Source organism: Podarcis gaigeae (assembly GCF_964106915.1).
Source record: "Podarcis gaigeae genome assembly, chromosome: 3".
Classification (NCBI taxonomy): Eukaryota; Metazoa; Chordata; class Lepidosauria; order Squamata; family Lacertidae; genus Podarcis; species Podarcis gaigeae.
Window position 1 is genome coordinate 51661044 of NC_139680.1, and position 22506 is coordinate 51683549.

Below are 22506 nucleotides of genomic sequence, written 5' to 3' on the forward strand. Positions count from 1 at the left end.
AAGATCAAATTTTATGAAATTATACATTTTATTATGTAAATATCTTGTAAATAAAATTCATTTATGACAAAATCTGATATGGTCAAATTATATTAAAAGTGTTTGTTTTCATAATCTACATATAAAAGTATCTTCAAAATAGTGCTTAAGTTAAAATTACATCAAGAGGTAGACCATAAGAAGGTATTATAATTCCTTCTGCTTTTTTGAGATACGTAATCCAACATCTGTGCAATATGACAAATATGTGAAACTGTCACTTAAACTGAACACTTCCACTATCTTTTGACAATGAAATTTACTAACCCCAGCCAAAGTAAGTTCGTCCCAGGTTATTTTTAACTGGATTGCATGAGAATAATTTGCTGATCTAAACTTTGACACACACACCCTGCCCCTGTAACAAGTGCTACATTGCTATCTTCAGTCTTGGTGGATCTATAGCAGGTCCACAGTTAGCAGCATCTAGCTGATTATAGTCTTCTATTAAATCAGACAAAGATGAAAGCGCTTCAGGGAAATAGGACTGATCCATCCCATCAATATGTAGGTAATGGTGAAGGTGAGCCTGCAAGAATAGATGTTACTTTAGTCACATGATTTACAGGAACATTGAACAAAATGAATTCAAGTCTTCTTCCAATTCCATGTGCAAAACTGGTTATAACTTTAATGTAAAGATCTGTTGTGATAATTTTTGGATTAAGGGTTAACAACAATAATAATAACAAGAATATCACGCACAATCTATCCAGCATGTGTGTACCGTAGTTGGGTATGTGAGGGATTTGACTTCCTACTTTCACTCTCTTTTCCTCCAGTTCATGTCCATGTGCATTTGCACCACAGTCACCCAACCATTTATTTAACTCCAAACTGTATTATAACCCCTTGTAAGTCCAAGTGAAGCATGTGGAGAGGCTACCATTAGTGCAGCATATTTCCACATACCACTTGTAATATAAGTACAACTGAACTACTTATAATGACAATATTACTTCTCATTATGTGGCATACCTTTTTCTTGTACAGCCTTGTGAATCTCTCCTTGAGCTCTACAAAAGTAGATTTCACACAAGTGTTATTTGCTAGCGCCAACAATGAGTGGGAATGACCCACAGGTGGTACTGAACAGAGGCCAGTTTTCCATCCTTCTTGATTCCAGGAGACAAACTGAAGTGAAGGTTTCAACCTGCAATATGAAATTAGGAGACTGACATGAAGGCAACAGTAAAATAAACTACACAAAACATGAACCCTAAATGCACATTTGACTCCACCCCCAAGTGGCACTTTCATGGGCTTTCAGCTACTGCTGTGCAACCGATCTGACTGAATCCTAAACATAATTGGACCAATTTCTACCAAATCCAGATTGGCTAAAGGCAGCTACAAATCACTACAGAGTGGGTTGGGTTGATCTGAATCAATCTGAACTAAAAACAGGCTCTAAAAAACTAGTGTTGCAATTAAATACAGGTAACCCCCCATTTACGCGGTGGCTACGTTCCGAGGCACCGCTTGCATCATTGAAATAACATATATTTGAAACCACTGAAAAAGCCTGCAAACACCCTGTTCTGCCCATGCCCTGCCCCTTTCTGTGACGTTTTTGGATCATGATGTACACGTGCAGTTGCGCATATATTGAAGGTGCGTAAATGGGGTGTGCACGCCTATACAGAAGAATGCTGGGTGTGAGGGAGCTAGACTTTGCTCATTAAGACCTCCAACTTCCAATCCAGGATTAGAATCTCATCCAATGTATTTTGTTTTCGGTCTGTCTTTATAAACAGGCTGTCGTGGGTTTGTGTCAGTAGGCCTTGTGAGACAAATGTATCATAGCAAAGGCTTTGAGCAGTCACCCTGCCCTGCTACTTCATAGAAACCAGTGCCAGACCGGCAGTGAGCCGAATTACCATACTGAAATGCAGCTGAACAGGCCAAAGAGCATGAGAATTGGCAGGACTGAGCACTCAACTGACTGTACAGTCTTCCATACACAAACATGAACATCTCTATGTGTGAGCGTATTTAGAAAAAGCAAACATTAAAAGGTTGCTAGCACAAAATCCCCCTCATCTATTTACCTGTCCAATGTGTAGCAAGGAGGGGCTGCTATGCCTCCAAATTTCATGTAACTATGTGACAAAACACAAAATGCAGTGGTTGTTTGGTTTTCCAAATACACATGAATGGGAGTACCAAATATTTGAATTTCCAGATCCAGTCAAAATGGGTCAGACTCCAGACTGATTTCTGCCAGATCAGGGTAAGTTGGATTACCATATCCAGCCCCAAGTTAATTAAATGCTCAGTTAAATAGTATGTGATAGTGTTAATACCTATTTTCAGGCAAATATGCTACCTTAGCATTTAACAGCATTTATTTGAAAAATTATGTACATATGTACATAAATCTATGTGACTAATTTTTAGTCTCTGTAGGTTATTGAGAATATAGTCTTTCCCCTCTCCCTCTGGATGCAGCTGTGCCTGCAGGAGTGGATCAACATAACCTTAATAAGCTTACTGGAATTTGATCCTACAAACGAACACCAACTGTGAAGATTTGCTGTATGAGCAGTTAGCAGTTTCTCTTCTAATGTATGATGTGTGCAAACCTTTCAATGTTTCTACGAAGGTCTGAAATCTGCACATTTCCTCTGACTAACAGGGCACAGGCAAGGTACAAACTATGCTTTGGGTCAGCTCGTAACAGTTGGTGATCTTTGCTAAAAGCATCTGAAAACATTTGGTCCAACCTAAGAGAAAAAAAAGAGTATCTGAGAATATGCAGCTGAGAAAACTTAGCAAATGTCAACACAATCATAATTTGTCAGCAGAGTAATTCTAGGTATGCATCAAATAAAAATAGAACACTATTTCAATTGAAAAGTATGTTGAAGATTTAAAAATAACAAGAGTACAAGATTCCTGTTACTTTATCAGGTGTTACTAAACACATTCCATTTTATCTTCATGTAGTGAGCAACTATCACTCACATGTCAAACAAGGTTACCCACCTTCGAGAGGGCACATTAAGATCAGCCAACGTATACAGAGGTGTCAAGCTGGAAACAAGATAATGAAGTCGAGGAAAGGGAACCAAATTCATGCTGATTTCATTAAGATCCATATTAAGAGATCCTTCAAACCTAGCAGAGCTGTATACAGATAATGCAAGAGTTATAGAAAAAAAGTTTGGACACATATATTGCAGCATACAAAATCACGCTTTTGAATATTTGTGGGCTTACACTGCGAAATGTGTTGCAATCATTTCATTGTAAAATTTTCACTAATTTTCCAGCCTCAAGTAGGGCAAAATCCGTTAGCAATATAGAAAGAAACAACACCCTAGGGGCTACAAGAGTATTGCTTGCTGTGTTCAGCTGCTGCTACAAGAGCTTTTCTTCTTTGTACTAGTGAAGCAGGGCTGTTCATCTCTGCTGTGCTTCCCTCCCACATCATACTGTAACAGTTGCACTACAAGCTTCTATTCAATTATGGGATGGAAAAGGAACGTCTCTTAGTATGCTACAATAATGGGTGCAGGTAGACTAGACGTGAGAGAAGCTGGATCTGCCAAACAGAAGAAATGAAAGGGGAGCATAGACATTTTACCACACAAGCTAAAGGTGACATCCATTGATTTCAGTTTTAGCAACCACTTCTTATCTAATTAAAATTTTCAGAAGCTCACCTTGTCAAGTTCAACAGTAAGTTGGCCACAATATTGTTCATAGCATCAAATGGTTTCTCCCGAGAATACTTTATTCCACCTGCACTTGAAGTTACTAAGCTGGCTGGCTTTATGGTTGATCCTAACTTTCCACAGTTGGTCATCTGATTAATTTTGCTAACAATGTCAAATAAAGACTGGAAAAAGCATAGGTGAAAAAGCTGGTAAATTTTTTTGGACGCAAAGCTATCCAACTTACAGCAGACTCCTAGGCATGACTACTCAGAAAGTCTGCTGGATTCAACAGAGCTTACTTCAAGGTAAGGGAAAGCTTTAATATTTTACTCAGTTGTTTCAGGTAAATTTTAAAATGAAGACTAAACAAAGAATAACTACATTGCACTTAAAACTGTAATCTAGAAAGGCTTTAATACATTAATATGGTATTATAAATTCTTACTTCATTTTCAATTGGCAATACACAGTCTGCATGGTCACTGAGTTCTTTCATAGCCAATACACTGTTATAAGGAGATGTAATGACATCATCCTCCCGGGAAGGATAAACTGAAGTAACAAATCTATATACTTCTGGAAATTCATCCTCAAGAAGCTTTAGTACAAATGTACCAAGACCAGATCCTGTCCCTAGAAACAATAATTCAAATAGTTAGAATGAAAAGAGTACATGAAAAAATCTTGTGTGGTATTCAACTTCCTTTGGATTTTCTTACAAGTGAGAAAGGTTTGTTTTTTTTAAAGTTCACCAATTGAAAGTTCAGACTTGGAGATGCAAAGATTGTCTTCTACTGGAAAAATTATGAGCGCTTAAGGTAGCAATTCACCAATATCATTTCTTTTGATAATGAGATTGCAGTATGGACTGCAATCTCAAATGGTATCCAACATTTGGATTTAAAGAGATAACCCAGATTTGAAGGCAGTATTTCCTTGAGACTTTCTAATCATGACTGGCTTATTATTTTAAGCAAAAACATTCAACATCATAAGAACTATCCAATTTACAATATTTTACTGAGCAAAAACATTTATGTTGTGTTCTGTGCTTGTGATAGAAATATACTTATTGCAGAAATACATTTTTTTTGTCAGATTACAATGAAAACATTATATTGCTCATTTAGAAACTGTCAATGTATTCTGTACATTACAATGCTGTCCTCAAAAGAATCTTCTAGCATAGGGTACTATTATTCACAGATCATAGATTTCAAGGATAATCACTTGCCTAAGGTCACCTAACGAGTTTATGACCCAAGTAAGATTTGCAACTGGGAGTCTGGCTGCACAAGAACCATGCTCTTCTCATGTAAATTACAAAGATGCTGACAAAAGAGTTTTACTGCATAACATGTCATTATGCAGCAAAGCTTTTAAGATGCATTATATAAATATTTTCTGATAAGGAGGTCCACAATTCAATCACCAGATTTCTATTGGTTATAGCTTTGATTCAGGAAACGTCTACTTGCCTGCCCCAAGCTCATTGCACAACACAGCAAACACAAGAGGTCTAAGGGAACTCTTGTTTGTGCTGGGTTGGAGACAGACAAATCCTCCTCCAAGTACTCTAGTATGCCCAGAGGATAGGGGAGAGGTGATGGTCCCATCTTTGATCATGTGCTGGGTCTGGAGCACTAGAGGCGGTCCTTAAGGTCATGAACTCTTAAGCTTTTGTTTCACCTATTACCATACTTACCCCCTCCCATGGAATGAATGACAAAAAAGCACTGCAGACAGTCACAATGCTCTGCAGTCTTTCTTAGCTTTTCAACAATATCTTCTCGGTATTGACATCCATACACTTTGTGACCCACAGCCCTGTAAAGAGGAAACATTTAATATGCTACCCTTCTAGTTCAGCTCTGACAATTCTAGTTTATTTAAAATGTTTTAAATTCTTCCAAGTATTTTTATGCCTATACAGAGTTCTCCCCGCTGAGTTTTTTAGTCTTAACAGAGCAACAATGTAGAAAGGTTTACAACTTAAAAATTAAATGAAATGAAACTGAGGAGAATTTGAAAGCAGCTTTAATTATGCTGGAAATAGCAGGCTGAGCCCCATTAAAGTCAACCAGGGAAAAGGCCTTCTGGCATGTACAGGGCTGACTCAGCAGCTGTGTGTCCATGGACACTCTTTGCCTCCCTAAACAAAAATATAATGGATTCATGTTAAAAGAGCCGGGGGATGGGACGGGACAGGACAGGGGGAGATCAGTGAAACAGCATGAAACAAAATAATATATTACCAAAAGCTTTTTACCAAAAAGATCAAGAAAATAAAGGCTATAAAGGTATAACCAAACCATACAGTGTTCAGTGTGACCAGGTTAGAATTCTAAAGAACTGCCTTGTCCTTTTTCTCTTGGCCTTCTGGCGCCTGGTTAAGACATTTTTATTCTAAGTGGAATTTGACCTGTCAAGCTGAGGTTTAGTGGACTGATCCTTTGTCTTAACTTGTTTTTAATCTGATGTCTATCTTTTTTTAGTATTTTTACTATTAGATGTATTATTATAGAATTAATTTATCTGTTCACACTTTTCCCCCTAATGACTGAAGGACTTATTAGAAGTTTTTAGTACTTCTTTGTGATCATCAAGTTTGATCTTCTGTTCAGAATCTCCCCTTTCATTATATAATCATTCAAAAGCATTTTTTATAAAGTTTAGATTTCTTTTGACTTAAATTTCCATCTGTTTCCCTTTTTCTCTTTAGTCAGCTGTTCATATCTGTAATTAGATTACCATTTGACCTGAATGAACAAGACTAGGAGTAGAATACCAACACAGTCATATGATACATCTGTTCATGGAAATTCACAAAATTGTTTTTTTAAAAAGAGTAGCTATGTAGATATGACATACTGGCAGAATAGTTGTTAGTTATGTTTTCAAGTTTTCCTAAAGGTAACAATTAAATAAAATATTAACATGGTCATTTATTCAAGAGACTGCAGGAAGTAAAAAGACAGAAATGTAGGAGTTCTGCTTTCAATTTCCATCTAATCTGTGTAAGAAATTTTTGTATGAAGATTTGAGAGGAAAAAATTCTATCCTCACCAGTTGTTCCCTGAGCCAGAAACATCTGTTATCAGCTGCTTGCTATCAAAGACATCTCTCAATGGCCCCTGCAGAATTTCATTCACTACACCCTCTTCCATGTCAATCAGGAGAGCCTTAGGGAGCAGAACAAAAAGAATTTGGACTGAGAACGTCTGTCTTTAAAAACATTGCGCAAAATAAATGAAAAAGATAAAGATAAAAAAAAATGCTTTCTTTAATTTCAGCACACCCTTGGAATAAAAAAGCAGACTTCAGAAGAATATCTCTAATTTATTTGCCTCAGGATGAAATTTAATAAAGGATAATTTTGGCAACCCGGATTTAGCACAACTCAAGAATTAAAATGCACATATGCAACACATAAGGAAACATGCTGTTGCTAAAAAATAAACAAATTAGAATGATTGCTATTATGTCTCAGCTAATTTCCTTTTCAGAATGGTACATAACTTTTAATCTTTTCTTATTATTTATTTCAATCTTTTCTCCCCGGTATCAAATACTCTTGGGGCATATTCCACAAAACAGGTAGCAGAATAAAACATCTTAAAATCACAACCAACAATAAAATTAACTACTAGATAGACCCTACTATAATTAGCACAACCAAAATAGCAACTTAAATACCCATGTTTTTAACTTGATGCTAAGTGGCAAGGGGATGACATTCTGTAACCTGAGCGCACTACAGCAGAAACCGAGACACTATTGTATTATTGGGGTTCCGTTCCTGACTCCTGTGTGCATCCACAGAGCACGTAAGCCCGCCCTGCCTTCTTCAAAAGAACATGTGTCAATTGGACATGTGCAAAATGGTCACCACAAGTACCGTATTTTTCGCTCTATAACACGCACCTGACCATAACACGCACATTGTTTTTAGAGGAGGAAAACAAGGGGAAAAACATTCTGAATGAAACAGTGGATGTATCATTTTTGGGCTTCATGCTGTGGCCACAGACATGTGATCTGATGGTGAATTTGGGGTGACCCAATGCAAAAATCCCGAGAATTCCTGTGGACCCATGCTTTGTAACCACGTTTTTGCACCATTGCAGCCCCAGGCAACAGTGGGTGCGTGATTTTTTTGGTGCAGGCTGTAGCCATGGACATGCTATGTGATTTGATGGTGAATTTGGGGTGACCCAATGCAAAGATCCTGAGAATCCCTGTGGATCCATGCTTTGTAACCACATTTTTGCACCATTGCAGCCCCAGGCAACAGTGGGTGCGTGATTTTGGGGGGGCAGGCTGTAGCCATGGACATGCTATGTGATCTGATGGTGAATTTGGGGTGACCCAATGCAAAGATCCTGAGGATCCATGTGGATCTATGCTTTGTAACCACATTTTAAGTTGGGAGCGAAGGAAAAACAAAGAAGGGACATGAGAGGGGTGTGCAGAGAAGCAGCTGGCTAAGAATGCAGGAGAGGGATTTAACGGAGGGAGGAAAGAAAGGCAAAAGTTCCCCCCCACCCAAGCCAGCCATATCTCTCTCTCTCTCTCCCTCCCCCCTCTCTCTCCCTCCCCCCCTCTCTCTCCCTCCCCCTCCCCCCTCTCTCTCTCCCCCAGCAGCACCAGAGCACAGAGAGGAATTCCCCTCTGCTTGCCTGGAGGGGAGGGGCTTTCCCTGCTCTTTGTTCCGTTTGATTTTTGCCTGCTTTTTCGGCTCCAGGGACCACACATTCGCTCTATAACACGCACAGACATTTCCCCTTCCTTTTTAGGAGAAAAAAATCTGCGTGTTATAGAGGGAAAAATACAGTATTTTCAATTTAAACACATTGAAGCCAACAGTACTTTATCACTAGCTAAATGTACATAAAATAAAATGGCACTGCTAATGGTACTTTGATGTTTACCGTGTTTGGAGAAGCAGCAATTGTGCCATTAGCTATCTGATAAAGAGAAAATTATTAAATCTAGCTTACAAACTTGCTCATCTTCTGATAAGCTTTTATTTATTTTTCTAACCGGGCTCTTTAAGTGTGGAAATGACGGTTGGATTGAAGGGGGAAAACTGTGCATGCGCAGTTCAGAAGGTTTGTGTGTCTCATAGCTGGATCAGTGTCAGTCTCTAAGGAACCTGCAACATTCCTATATAATAATAATAATAATAATAATAATAATAATAATAATAATAATTTATTATTTGTACCCCGCCCATCTGGCTGGGTTTCCCCAGCCCCTCTGGGCGGCTTCCATAGAAACCAAAAATACACTAAAATATCACACATTAAAAACTTCCCTGAACAGGGCTGCCTTAAGATGTCTTCTGAATGTCAGGTAGTTATTTATCGCTTTAACATCTGATGGGAGGACATTCCACAGGGCGGGCGCCACTACCAAGAAGGCCCTCTGCCTGGTTCCCTGTAGCTTTGCTTCTCGCAATGAGGGAACCGCCAGAAGGCCCTCGGCGCTGGACCTCAGCGTCCAGGCAGAACGGAGGTGGAGACGCTCCTTCAGGTATACTGGGCCGAGGCCGTTTAGGGCTTTAAAGGTCAACACCAGCACTTTGAATAGTGCTCAGAAACTTACTGGGAGCCAATGTAGGTCTTTCCAGACCGGTGTTATGTGGTCTTGGCGGCCGCCCCCAGTCACCAGTCTAGCTGCCGCACGTAGCCCCACGTAGAGTGCATTGCAGTAGTCCAAGCGGGAGATAACTAGAGCATGCACCACCCTGGCGAGACAGTCTGGGGGCAGGTAGGGTCTCAGCCTGCGTTCCAGGTGGAGTTGGTAGACAGCTGCCCTGGATACAGAATTGACCTGCGCCTTCATGGACAGCTGTGAGTCCAAAATGACTCCCAGGCTGCGCACCTGGTCCTTCAGGGGCACAGTTACCCTATTCAGGACCAGGGAGTCCTCCACACCAGCCCACCCCCTGTCCCCCAAAAACAGTACTTCTGTCTTGTCAGGATTCAACTTCAATCCATTAGCCGCCATCCATCCTCCAACCGCCTCCAGGCACTCACACAGGACCTTCACCGCCTTCACTGGTTCTGATTTGAAAGAGAGGTAGAGCTGGGTATCATCTGCATATTGATGGACACCCAGTCCAAACCCCCTGATGATCTCTCCCAGCGGCTTCATATATATATATATATTCCTTGTGCTTGCAATTTGTTTCTTTTATTTGGTTTCTCGTTTGTTAAAATATACGTTTCTGGAAGCCATTATCTTTAGTTTACTGTTTACAATTGAACTATAGGATTTGTTTTCAAACAAATAGCAAAACATATACCCAAGTGCACATACATATAGATATAATAAAACCTAAAATTTCAGATATTTCAGAGGCATACAAAGTATAAGAGTTGACAGAATCAAAGATGTTTCCCCCTTACTCGTGCTTTTAAGGAATAGATTTTTCCTCTGCAGTCAGCGCTATCATCATCTGTCCTAGAAAAAACAGAAGCAAAATTAATAAAAATCATGGAAGAGGACTACACCTAAGCTATCAGAGTATTACAATTTTCCCCTTTCACTGAAATTAAATTAAATTGAAAAGCAGAATAACAAGAACTAATATAAAGACTGTACACTTTATGAATTTCATTGCTCTTGCTCATTTTATGGAAGCCTGCCATGCAGAAGTCAATTAGGCTTTTCCTAGCCTAGGGATGGAAAAAACATCACCTGCTTAATTTCTGCAGTTGTGTAGACAAAGGAGAACTATTAAATAAAACCTGGCACGCCTACCAATTGTAAGCAGTTATATATTTTATATCTTGGTTAGAGCAAACTGCAAAAATCTAGGGGGTTAACAGTTTCATGAAGGCAAAAACCAGATTCAGATTAAGTATAAAGCACTTTTCTATAGTGAAACACGACAAGCAATGGTATTAAAGGGCACAACATTAGTAACTCAAACTGGAGACTGAAGGGCTCAGGATGCGAGGACAACACTGACCACAATCTTATTGAGGCAAGTTGATACTGCAAAATGTGAATTACTCCAAAACAATGAACACCAAGCACCAAAGCCCATTCAGTACAGGTCAGACACAAGTAACTGATTGTAATGTATGCTGACATGACTGGACACAAGAACCTACCCACTGATACCCACGGTATCTACAAAACCCAACGGGAAGGAGAGAAATAAAAATAATAAGTGGGGCATAAACTGAACAAGAAATCCACAAAGTAAATGCTGGATCCCTGCAATTTTATTTTTGTGACGCAGCACAAGATGCTAATTAACTTGCCTGCAGTAGTGCAAGGTATGATGAAGCAACATTTCTCTATGGATCCCAAATATTGTGTTATTTATTTTAAGGGCATCTTTAATAATTTAAGATTGTTCATAAAAAGAAAACTTACCTGGTATTCACATTTCTAAAGAAACTGCTTAATGCTTCATCGTAAATTCCTTTCTAAAAAAGAATCATCCAGTAAGTAAAACTTAAAGTGTGACACTTGTGCTAAAACTTAAAGTATGCATTCTTAAAACTATTTAACTCTTCTGAGATTATACATGCTCCTAACATAAAGCCTCATGTATGCCACTAAAGTGCAAGTAGAGCTCAAAAACATGGAATTCACAAATAATTTCATATCTATAGTGTAAGAGTATGACTCTATATAGAGAGAACATCACAGTAAAGCAATAATTTTGGATTTTCTTCAGGATGAATTCATGCTTTAATGCACATCTGGACTTAAAGGCTCTCAATATTTATTAGTAAAATTTGGAGTGAGGTTGTCCAGCCTGCCCTGGCAACCCCTCAGGCATCTGGTTGGCCCCTGTGAAAACAGGACTCTGGATAAGGTGGGCCACTGGTCTGATCCAGTAGGCTCTTATATTCTGCAAGCAGAGCAAGTGGCTGGGATCAACTCATCCTAGACTCTTCTCCTCTGCAAGAAAATGACAGCTTTTTCATCAGTAGTCTGGTGACCCAGGCAGGTGACCCATTTGAATGATCACGCTTGCCCTTCTTAGCCAATAACAGCCAACGAAGAGTTGGCTGGTAGGGTCCATTTCAATCGGGTTTCAGGCCGTTTCGTAATAGAAATTGCCTTGGTCATCCTGATGGGATGATCAGTTCTTGGAGAGGGGAGAACATGCCCCTATTGATTTTCCTGGACCTATTGATGGCTCCTTATTTAATGTTCCGACTAGTTAGCCATCCCTTCTTCCAGGATACTGCATTCCACTAAGCACGCTCAGTCCTCACTGGGCCTTTTGTTGTTCCCTTCAGCTTTTTAATAGTGTTTTCTGTCCTTCTGCAAACCTTGAGGTTCTCTTGTGCACATCCCTGATCTATATTAATGGTGCTACTTTGGCCACACAAGCGCTAAAAGAATGGTGCTCGTGTGTGGAGATCTTGTGTTCCACATTCCAGCCATTCCCTTCGTCCTTCCAATGCCCATTAATCTTCCCACGTTTCCCCCAACAGCATTCCCTGGCCACCCGGTATATTTAGTTCCTCGCCTAGAGAAGGCGAACGAAGACACGGGAATGCCAGAACAAAGGAAACGGCAGCTATTTCTAAAAATGACTTGAGTAAGAATAGGATTTGCTCTTTTAAAACAAGCAGCCATTTTAACTCGTCCACTGCGGAGCTCAGGGACAAGTATTTGCTGATTGCGTTAAAAATCGCGCCAGCGCACGCACCAGGGCCACGCCCACAAATTCCAAAGCACGGCGGTTTAACGGACACACCTTTCAGCGGGTCCCTCAGAGGGAGCAGTCAAGCAGGCATGCGCGTAAAACGTTCCGGACCGTTTGCATTTTACTGAGCATGCGCGAGCTGACTGGCGTTTTAATTCTCCTCCCAGTCGTCAGGCGGTGCTTGTTACCTTGTTGACGGCGGCGTGTTCCCGCAGTGCCAGATCCCAGAAACGGCATCCTATCTGGTTGCCACACTGACCCACTGTGAGGTGAAAAAGCAAACTGAGGTCAAGCTGCCGAACAGAGCAGAGTGGTGTGAAAAGGGGCCAGAGGGGGGAGGGAGAAGGGGGCGGGAGAGAGCACGCGCGCGCTCACCCTGAACCACCACGGACTGCGTCATGTCTTCCGTTGGCGCGGATCTGGTTTCTAAGGCCGGCGAGAAGTGTAGCCCCGCCCACTACGGACGTGATGTGCGGAAAGTTCCCCGCGTTGTGTCGCAGAGAGGAGATCTGGCCGCACGTTCCGCTGTCGAGACGCGCCGCGAACGCTCATGGAGCGTTTTGTTCTTGCTTTGCGCGCATGCGCCGCGCCGCAAACGGTGCTTTCCTGCCCTCCGGTTCCCTCGTTTGTAGACCGCGGGCCACGCCCACTTTGGCTCGCTTTGTTCCGACCTCACGGTCGTACTTGATGCAAAGGAGGGCGAGGCTCATGTCAGAGCGGGGATTTCGGCGCGTCGATCCCGCTAGCCTCTGTCGCCCCCTGCAGGACAACTTATTTCCATGTGGCTGCTAAAAGGTCCGGGAGTCCCATCGCTCTCCCTTCTTATGTGGCCACCATCTGGAAAACGACCGTCTGGAAGCGAGTAGAAAACGCGAAGGGAAGGGACCTTGTCGTTAAGCACTTCGCGTATGAATACAAAAGAGTAACATTATATTTTATTTTTAAAGTTGGAATCGAAACGCATTTTCTGATGCTGTGTATGCACTGCAAAATAATCTGTTCAAAATGCACGGTTCTTTTTGAACAGCGCATCCCTTCCATTTCATAATATTAAAACCAAATTATAAAACGCTGAAAAGGCAGACATTAGGTGACCCTCCTCCTACGCTCCCACCTGGACCATGCGCTATACTTGGTGGGCTCCTCCTTGGTATGTTGTAAAAGACAAGCTTGGGGACTAAATGGGGAACTGCAGCAAATTGCTTCATTGTTTGACCCAATCGTGCAAAGGCACACAAATTCTCAGTCACAAGGGTCTGGTAGGTTATCACACTCCTGTGACAGGAGTGCATTGTTCTATAAAGATCATAGTCTTGCACTGAGAAGTGAGCTGTAATAATACAGCCACAATAACTTAGAGCGCTCTAATCAAGAAACATTTTAGCAAAAAGTATCTAAAATAGTCAATACAGTTTCGTAATGCCTGTGAAAATAATAAAAGCTAGTCTTTTAATTCAAAATAGAATATGAAGTTTACAAAAGTTTTTGCTTTGTGATTTTGTAGGTATATTACCTTCAAGTACTAGAACAGACAATCACCTGTTCCATTTTTTCTTTCTACTTGTTTTCAGACCTGAGGATAGGAAGTATATTGCTGACCTTCACCCTTACCCCAGTGCAGAGGGTGCAATGAAGCAGAAGCAAAGCTTGATTGCATACACAAGTTGATTGGAAGAGACAGCCTTGACCTTTCATGGTATTCCCCTAAATAATCCCCCCCCCCCGAAGAAATGCATTAACTCTGTTCTACCTGTATACAGGCTCTGTATCTTGTACAGAAGCACGAGAATGGATGTTGCTGTGTTTTCCCCCATAACAGTTAAGTGTCTCTAAATTTCAAATAAAAGGGTGAAGCTTCATTGCTCTGCATGACCTGTCCACCTGTTCAGACTAGAGATTTCTTTTGGAGAAGATTCCATTAGGTGTACTACCTAACCCTTGGGAAGCTCATTCTTAGTTCCGATTACCTGCTGGTGGAGCAAACAGGATAAATAATATGTTGCACTAGGGAAGATGGTTGGTAAATGAATAAAGTAGGGCAAATGGTTGCACTGTCCTGAGGTACCAGTCATCTTTATAAGATACTAGTTTCTAGAGATTTAATAACTTAAGATCTCCATATTTGATGCAAAATGTATTGCTAATGCTTTAGAAGGAAATAATGTATATATAGCAGATATATAATTTAAAGCTTTATTTCTTTATTCTTTCTCATTTTCCTCCTGTTTACATTTCCATAGAGATTATTCTGCTAAGGTCAATCAACTGCCATTGTTTTGGCTTTCATTATAGAGAAATAAAGGCACAAGCATTTGAGGCATGCAGTTCTTTTATTTGAAACAAGAATTACATTTGGAATTTAAAACATTTGAAATAGTTTTAAAATGAACACTCATTCAGTGTGCTGAGTACAGCTTGTTTTAAGGTAGACTAGGCTGGAAAATGGGACACAGGTGGCGCTGTGGGTTAAAGCCTCAGCGCCTAGGACTTGCCGATCAAAAGGTCGGCGGTTCGAATCCCTGCGGCGGGGTGCGCTCCCGCTGCTCGGTCCCAGCGCCTGCCAACCTAGCAGTTCGAAAGCACCTCCGGGTGCAAGTAGATAAATAGGGACCGCTTACCAGCGGGAAGGTAAACGGCGTTTCCGTGTGCGGCTCTGGCTCGCCAGAGCAGCGATGTCACACTGGCCACGTGACCTGGAAGTGTCTCCGGACAGCGCTGGCCCCTGGCCTCTTGAGTGAGATGGGCGCACAACCCCAGAGTCTGTCAAGACTGGCCCGTACGGGCAGGGGTACCTTTACCTTTACCTTAGGCTGGAAAATTAGAATTTTTCAAGTGGAAAATGATTGTTCAGGTTTTTCTTTCTAGTTTCAGGGATAAACACATAACTCTGCCTCCAACGTAGAATGTCATTTTGTCCTTAACTGAAAATCTGATTTCCTAATAAGAGTGCTAAGAGTAAAATCATGTAGCTGAAATTTATAAAACTAATATGAGCAAAAAAAAATTAAGGAATTAATTACATTTGTCAGTTATGGAAATGAATTATAGTAAGTTCAATGCATTCAAATGAAAATTGAATAAAATACCAGTTTTCCTGTGATAATTGTTTTCCCCAGTCTAATTGAATGAAGAATAAAGAGATCAAACAAAACGAATCAAAAGACAATTGCTTGTGAAGCATGTCCATGACATAGTTTATTTTGTAATGTACATGTAGCAGATTTATTCAGTACAAACTACAAGCACAGATCCACTCACAGCACAGGCAGAGCACCTGTGCATGAAGGATCCCAATACAGTTCAGAAGAGATCTGTTTCCCCCCTTTCCCACCATTGGGTGCATCTAATTACATGCACATGTAGTGTGCCTTGCAAGTTATTGAGGCTTCATGAGTACTGCACTGGGCAGAGAGATAGGACGGGATGAGGATTCTCCATGCATTTATTGTAGATCCATAGTGAATACAGTTGACTCAGGAGTTATGTTCCAGGGATAGTGTATAAAGCCAAAATCTTGTATAGTCAAAATTCATGTGCCTTACATCTCCAAACTCTCTTCCAAGGCAAGTGCAATGAATAGTGGGATTGCCAGTGTTTTTTCTGCTGGGAGCTTGCACTCTTAAAAAAAAATTCCTGGCCAAGCACATAAAGCTGAATTCACACAAGTTAATGTGCATAAATTGCGAGTTGACTGTAGTGACCAAAGGTTTTAGCAAATCTGCAGCATATGAACTGAAATTAAACCTTTGGTTCTGCTAAGCTAAACCTTTTAAAAGATTTTAATTTACTTGTTCATAGCCAATGAACATTTCAGTGCTCTTAATACACCTAGAAAGGCTTGCTACCCAGACTCAGTTGGGGCAGAATTGACAAAATGATTTTAAGTGTGGGGGAAGCAGAAATCCATATTTGAAGTGCAGTTTCTGGGCAATGATGAGCAAGGCATTTGCAGTGTCACAATAGAAGAAATGAAGTTCTCTGTCTGGAGCCTCTTGATACAGATGGGTGGGTTTCTGCTTGGGCTCCTTGCTGATTCACACAACAGCTATAATTTTGTGCAGAATTGGGCATGCCTAAATCCATTATTTCAGTGGGCTTGGTGAACCTATACAGTGGTACCTCGGGTTACATATGCTTCAGGTTACATACGCTTCAGGTTACAGACTCCGCTAACCCAAAAATATTACCTCGGGTTAAGAACTTTGCTTCAGGATGAGAACAGAAATCATGCTCCGGTGGCATGGCAGCAGCAGGAGGCCCCATTAGCTAAAGTGGTGCTTCAGGTTAAGAACAGTTTCAGGTTAAGTACAGATCTCCAGAACGAATTAAGTACTTAACCCGAGGTACCACTGTATCTGCTTAGAATTAGACTCATAATACTCATTCCCCAGCTGCCGTTATGTCCCTCACTAATTTGGCACATTGCAACATACTTATAATTTTTTTGGAAGCAAATTCCAAATGAAAAAAGAATAATGCTTTATCGTGTACATATAGTGAGTGATATATTTTCATTTCCTTGGTACTAAGAATTGAAGGTAGCACAGTTGTTTTTCTCCTTTGGGGCTGTACAGGCCCCTGCAGTTAGCAGTTCATCAAGTGGCAGGACATAGGTTGATGCTTACAGCACCACTGACCAAAGCTGCCTTACTGAAACTTACTGGTCTTTCATCAATCATAAAGTTACGGATGCATCCAGTAAAGGAACTGTGGGTGGTAAGGCTGAATGTCAGGAGAGACTCTGTAGAGAGGTAAAAAAATAATAATACATAAGTCATTCAAGAACTCCAGTATCAATATAAGATCATGCTAGGACTAGTTTAACTAAGAGACAGCTGTGTAAAACTTGGAATGTGGTTTGTTTGAATGGTATTGCCCATGTTACTGTTATTTACTTTGATATGTATATATGTATGTATGTATATATAAGTATATATGTGTGTATGTGTGTGTGTAATTTATAAATAGTCAAAGGTTTTCAGTAAACTAAATTGTTTTAGTCTTATATTTGTATTCTGTTATATTGTCAATCACTTGTATTGAAATTATTCCTTCTAAAATATAGCACAAAGATGTATAGAGAGCTATTTCATCCCACCTCCAACAACAAATATTTATTACAGTTGTAGACCAGCATAAGGAGGGAGGGGTACAATAATTTAAAATCTAAAACCCCCTCCCCCAAATTATAGGTCTTTGCTAATGAACAGCACAAGGCATGTGACCATTACTTTAAAGAATACTTTTTTTAACACACACACACACGATTAATCTTTGAAAATAATATTAAAATGAGAATAAATCTTACCTGGCACTCCTCCAACAAACACAGGCTCCCTGTGGTCAGTTGCTCTTGGATTTAATGGTCCTACTACATGATTCACTTCTGAATCTACATCCAGCTGTACCACATTAGCATCTCTTATAACTGTCACATGAAGCAAAAAAGAATAATATGGATCACCACTCTTTCTGATTTTTCTTGCATACAAGCATACTCATAAACATACAAAAATCCTGAAGAATTAGACTATTTACCCATGGCCTGGATATGCTCTCATATCTGTATAGCTCAGTAGGTCCCAACGTGGATCTTATAACTCCAAAGCCATGGGCAGGATTCGCCTAACAAATCCCATAAGTGGAAGGTGTGCAAGGGCTTCTGCCTCTGAAATTAGCTGGGAGGGGACTTGCGAGAACCTCAAGAACAACACATTTGAGGAGGGGGGTGGTGGTTTGCTGTCTGACAAGCTGAAATGCTGAAAATGGAAATGACATTTAACCTCCCTCCCATGCTTAGGACAAAATACATACATCCTAATATAACGTGACATTGTTCCCCACACCCTGTTATGCAAGTAGCAAATGATGTGCCTAGAAGCAGGGAAATAGATAATGTGACAGATATTGCAAAAGTTGATAGGAGATTAATTGGATGTTTTCCATTTTCAGTAGCAGCCAAACTCTTAACCACAGAATTTTGGATACATTGTCACCCTTTTTCAGACCAAGCACTACCTGATTTCCACACATGCATGGCCTTATAATTCTAAGTCATTTACATACATGACAGGATTCAGAGCCCTAGCCAGTATTGATAATGTTCAAGGATGCTGGGAGATGTGCCCCAACAACATCTGGAGGGAGCACCCCATCAACCACCCCTGATTTAGAGTACTGATGAGAGGGAAGATCAGGAATCAACACTGAACAGGACTTTAGGTGTTCACTCACCTGCAATTCTGTGCCATCGGCCATCACAGAGATTCTGTTTTGGTGTAACTGAGGTTGAGAAGTCTTTGATGCCATTGTTCAGCTTCACAATCACCTGGGAGAACCATTTGATTCACATTTAAAACCTTAGTTTTGACTGGAAAGATTTAATTATCTTAAAAAGCATAAAGCAGTGTAAAGACTTTTTAACAAACTGTTCTCCAAATGTGTCAGCATGAATTTATACCACAGGCATAAGGTCTATATTTCTTCACACAATGAAATCCCATACATGTATATTCAGCTGTAAATTTGAGTTTCTCAGGGCTTATTTCAGGTATGTCTATAGGATTGCAGTCTAATTCTTGCAAAAATCCTGGATGGTTGATTACCGTACCACCTCCAATGTCTACACGAGGTGAGGCTGAGAAATAGTGGCTTGCCAATGGGCACCTAGTGAGTTTGTTTTTTTATCATGGCATAATTTGAACCAGGACATCACTTTCAGGATTTACACCATACCAGCACTACCATAGCCTTCAGATGAAATATTTCCAGCATTTAAAACACAAAAGGAAGCTAATAAATAAATAAATAAATAACATAAAGTAATTGGTTCTCAGAACCACTTAGCACTGCTACATTACACTGTATAATTCATTGGAAAAATGTGATATTTCCTAAGCTTGTGCCCAAAATAAAATATAGTGACTAACAAAACAGAAATTTTACATTATAGCAAAACCTTTTAGCTTCTACCAATATCAGTTGCTGTGATAAAAACGATTCCGTTTCTATGGTGGCAGTTTACAGAGCTTTGAGGATGGACTGCTCAGACGGACTTCATTCGCTGAAGCTAAGCGATGCTGGTACTATCCTCTAGGATGAGGCTTTGCTATCCAGAGTAAACTTGTCTCAAGGACCGTATAATGCTTTCATAGCTATCTAGTTCTTGGGGTCTGGCTTTTTTGTCACTCCCTGTATTATTCAAGGACACTCAAACACATTCACAGGAAATGGTATTTGTGATGCATGCTATAAAGAAATTATCACTTGATCCAAAACTAAAGAAAAATTACCTAGCTAGCCTAGTGGTGCTGTCAGGGCCATTCAGCAGACAACACAGCAGGGCTGGTGTACCAAATTACCACCTTAAAAGGGCTTTTCTTAAGACCATTGAGCTCAGGGTCTAAAATTAACTAGGGCTGCAGTCCCAACCACATCTACTCAGAAGTGAGCCCCACTGAATTCAGTGGGGCTTACACCCAGATAAGGGGGGTTAGGACTGCAGCTTAACTGCACAACTCCTAACCTGCAATCTCTTAGCAGTTACTGGAGACCACAGAAGGGGAGAGTGCTTGTGTGCTTGGATCTTGCTCGAGGGTTTCCCACAGGCATTTGCTTGGCCACCATGAAAACAGGATGTTGGGCTAGATAGGCCCTTGGTCTGATCCAGCAGAGCTCTTCCTATGTTCTTAGGTAGCAGCTGTAAATTTTGAATTTTTAAGGCAGCAACACAAAAATATCAAATATTTTCCCCCTTCATCTTGACAGTGTTTTTAAAAATCGATGTGGACTATTAATGCACCTGAAACAGAAGAACTACAACTAGTGTATATTGTGTCTTTTATGGGTAAATGGGATCCCCTTTTTGAGAAATTAGAACCTGTTGCTATTAAGAGCGAATTTTGGTTTGTATACAATGAACATTCAGAAAGGCCTGCATATAAGAATATAAAAGGAAATATTAGTCCTCCTTCATACCTGCCCTTGTTTCATGTGTACATTCAGGAATTCTCCATTTATACTGTGTGCATGCATCAGGATTCCTGAACTGCTTCGAGGACGGATTTCAAAAATAACTTCAAATTTCAGCCCCAAACTGAAGGATTCATCTGTAGGAGAAAATCATGACAAATCACAGAATGATTTTGTGTTTGTTTGTTTTTTGCACCAGAGTTAACTGGAAAAAAAATAGTCACCTGCTGCAGGACATAAAGATTAATTATGACTTCCAATTGTGTATATTTCTTAAATATTTTTCATCTTGGGAATATGAGCCCCCCCTTGATAGCCTCAAGGAATGATGATTAAGAGCCATACTCTTCAATTCTTGCTTGAATTTGTATTTGGCGGTATCCAGTTAACTTAAGCCAGTGTCATGGCTAAAGTTATGACCATTTATTTCAGTGGGTATCAATGGGTTTTACTGTATATTATGTATATTAGCAGAATTTCAGTCCATTGCCACTTGAGCAATGTGCTGGTTTTGTGAGAGGGCATGGCTCCATGCTTATCCATTTTTAGGTGAGCAACCCCTAAGCACTATTTATGAATTTATAATCTGTGGCATTGATGGTGACATCCGCAGTTCCTATGCTACAGTAAAGCCAAAGACTAATGGCTAATGGCTGGACTTGATCTGTGCCCACTAGCGCTGCCACTGAAATGACTGAAATCTCTTCCTCCAGTGAGGCAGGTTATCTGGAGCAAGGCGGGGAGTGTGTGGAGCAAATGATTCTACTGTATGCTAATAAGACTACATGGCACCCAGCATAATTTTCAAATAATAGTTTCATTTCAATTTAATTTAATTTAATTATGTCTCCCCCCACCCCTTCACTAGGCAACTGGTATCAATTCAGGCATCAGTCTGATGGCATAGTCAATCGTTAGTGATACATTACCAAGTATAATGTATCCTCCTTCTGATGAAAAATATGTTCCTTCTTCTGATAGGCCTTCAAAACAAGGAGTTACGCTAAAAGTTTGTGAAGGAGAAGTGACTGGTCTTCCATTGAGCTGTAAACTGCCAAGGCAACCACTGAAACTGTAGACGGAGTTGATCTGATCAAACAAAACAGATTAAGCAAAATAGTAAAGGAAGTAAAAGAGAAAGCCTTTCCATTTGCTTAGGTGTACAGTTGTTTATGGATACTTTTTCAAAAAAAGCAATTTAAGGCGAAAAAGAATAGTGGGAGTAATAATGAAATGGCCTATGATTCTCACAGTCTGCTTGGTTCTTTTTGTTACTGTCAAAGTAGCCTAAGTTATTTTCTAATCATATAACTGGAGGTTCTAGTCTAATCTCATTTGATGTAGGAAGTTTGGAATGAGATCATTGCCAATGAATCCAGAATATACTAGTGCTAACAGATTCAAATGCAGGATATATTCTGATTCATTGCAAATTGTCTCCAATAGATGCAGAGTTTAAAACATTTCTGTCCAGTTAGTTCCCATGTTATAAATGTTGCTCTGGATCTTAATATATGCAGGCTTTGTTGTAGAAAAATACTTTTACCTGGATATTTTTGGCAGCTTTTCCTGGTGCCACACCCCCTACGTAAAAGGGTCTAGCAACTTGCCATGCTTTATCAAAAGAAGGAAGACTGTCTTCGAGTACCCGGAGACCATCAATTGTCAAGCGGCCAATATTTTTCTCCCGAACAAACATTACCTAAAAAAAGGCAGAGGTGAAGTCAACATTAGCATACAGAGACTAGTATATAATATAGAATTGTATAGCATCATATGTATTTTAGAGGAGACTGTTTGATTTATTCCAGTACTCTAGAAACTCTTCATCCACTTCACAAGTGGGAGGCTGGTACTGTATTTTTTGCTCTATGAGACTCACTTTTTCGCCTCCTAAAAAGTATGGGAAAATGTGTGTGCGTTTTATGGAGCGAATGCAGGCTGTGCAGCTATCCCAGAAGCCAGAACAGCAAGAGGGATTGCTGCTTTCACTGCGCAGTGATCCCTCTTGCTGTTCTGGCTTCTGAGATTCAAAATATTTTTTTTCTTGTTTTCCTCCTCCAAAAACTAGGTACGTCTTGTGGTCTGGTGCGAAAAATATGGTATTTTATTGCAATAAATCCCAAATGAACCCCCAATTTTGACAGACAT

The 22506-nt window shown here is 40.2% G+C and overlaps 2 protein-coding genes and 1 long non-coding RNA gene across 9 annotated transcripts in view; 1 reads left to right on the forward strand and 2 right to left on the reverse strand.

Moving 5' to 3' along the window:
* Window positions 1–9: 9 nt before the first annotated feature.
* TUBE1 (tubulin epsilon 1) lies at window positions 10–13880 on the reverse strand. Of its 6 annotated transcripts, XM_083731368.1 has the most exons (12): window positions 12760–13880; window positions 12573–12646; window positions 11094–11146; window positions 10115–10169; window positions 6768–6883; window positions 5407–5528; window positions 4147–4334; window positions 3708–3883; window positions 3028–3168; window positions 2625–2765; window positions 1018–1192; window positions 10–568 (listed from the first exon to the last, which is right to left on the reverse strand). In XM_083731368.1, the coding sequence occupies exons 1-12, from the start codon at window positions 12782–12784 to the stop codon at window positions 410–412; spliced, it is 1425 nt and encodes a 474-aa protein (XP_083587494.1). In that variant the 5' UTR covers window positions 12785–13880; the 3' UTR covers window positions 10–409. The 6 variants fall into 6 exon arrangements, with proteins under 6 accessions (XP_083587494.1, XP_083587498.1, XP_083587496.1 ...); XM_083731372.1 differs by lacking the exons at window positions 12573–12646; window positions 12760–13880 and adding an exon at window positions 12436–12539 and having other exon boundaries at window positions 10115–10164; XM_083731370.1 differs by lacking the exons at window positions 12573–12646; window positions 12760–13880 and adding an exon at window positions 12436–12539.
* On the forward strand, window positions 12521–16143 carry LOC310841035. The gene is made up of 3 exons (XR_014562279.1): window positions 12521–12653; window positions 13956–14818; window positions 15194–16143. It is a non-coding gene; the product is annotated as an uncharacterized lncRNA (long non-coding RNA).
* LAMA4 (laminin subunit alpha 4) overlaps window positions 15551–22506 on the reverse strand; it is a 74854-nt gene continuing 67898 nt past the window's right edge. Inside the window, exons 33-39 of one of the 2 annotated variants that reach the window (XR_014562237.1) lie at window positions 21902–22057; window positions 21285–21444; window positions 20362–20492; window positions 18619–18712; window positions 17693–17812; window positions 16911–17125; window positions 15551–16503 (exon numbers count right to left, since the gene is read on the reverse strand). Coding sequence is in view for 1 of the 2 variants with exons in the window: in XM_083731032.1 (XP_083587158.1) it covers window positions 16980–17125; window positions 17693–17812; window positions 18619–18712; window positions 20362–20492; window positions 21285–21444; window positions 21902–22057 (807 nt within the window). In the remaining variant the exon portion in view is untranslated. Of the gene's footprint in view, window positions 17126–17692; window positions 17813–18618; window positions 18713–20361; window positions 20493–21284; window positions 21445–21901; window positions 22058–22506 lie in introns of both variants that reach the window. The other variant, XM_083731032.1, reaches the window with a different exon arrangement.

What these genes read in the sequence shown, in the direction of transcription:
- TUBE1 (XM_083731368.1), bottom strand. Translation starts at nt 12,784, where the DNA reads ATGACGCAGTCCGTGGTGGTTCAGG. An exon ending in TTTAGAAATGTGAATACCAG is followed by an intron (nt 10,170 to 11,093) that starts GTAAGTTTTCTT and finishes TGTTTTTTCTAG; the next exon opens with GACAGATGATGATAGCGCTG. An exon ending in TCTATTCCTTAAAAGCACGA is followed by an intron (nt 6,884 to 10,114) that starts GTAAGGGGGAAA and finishes CTGCTCCCTAAG; the next exon opens with GCTCTCCTGATTGACATGGA.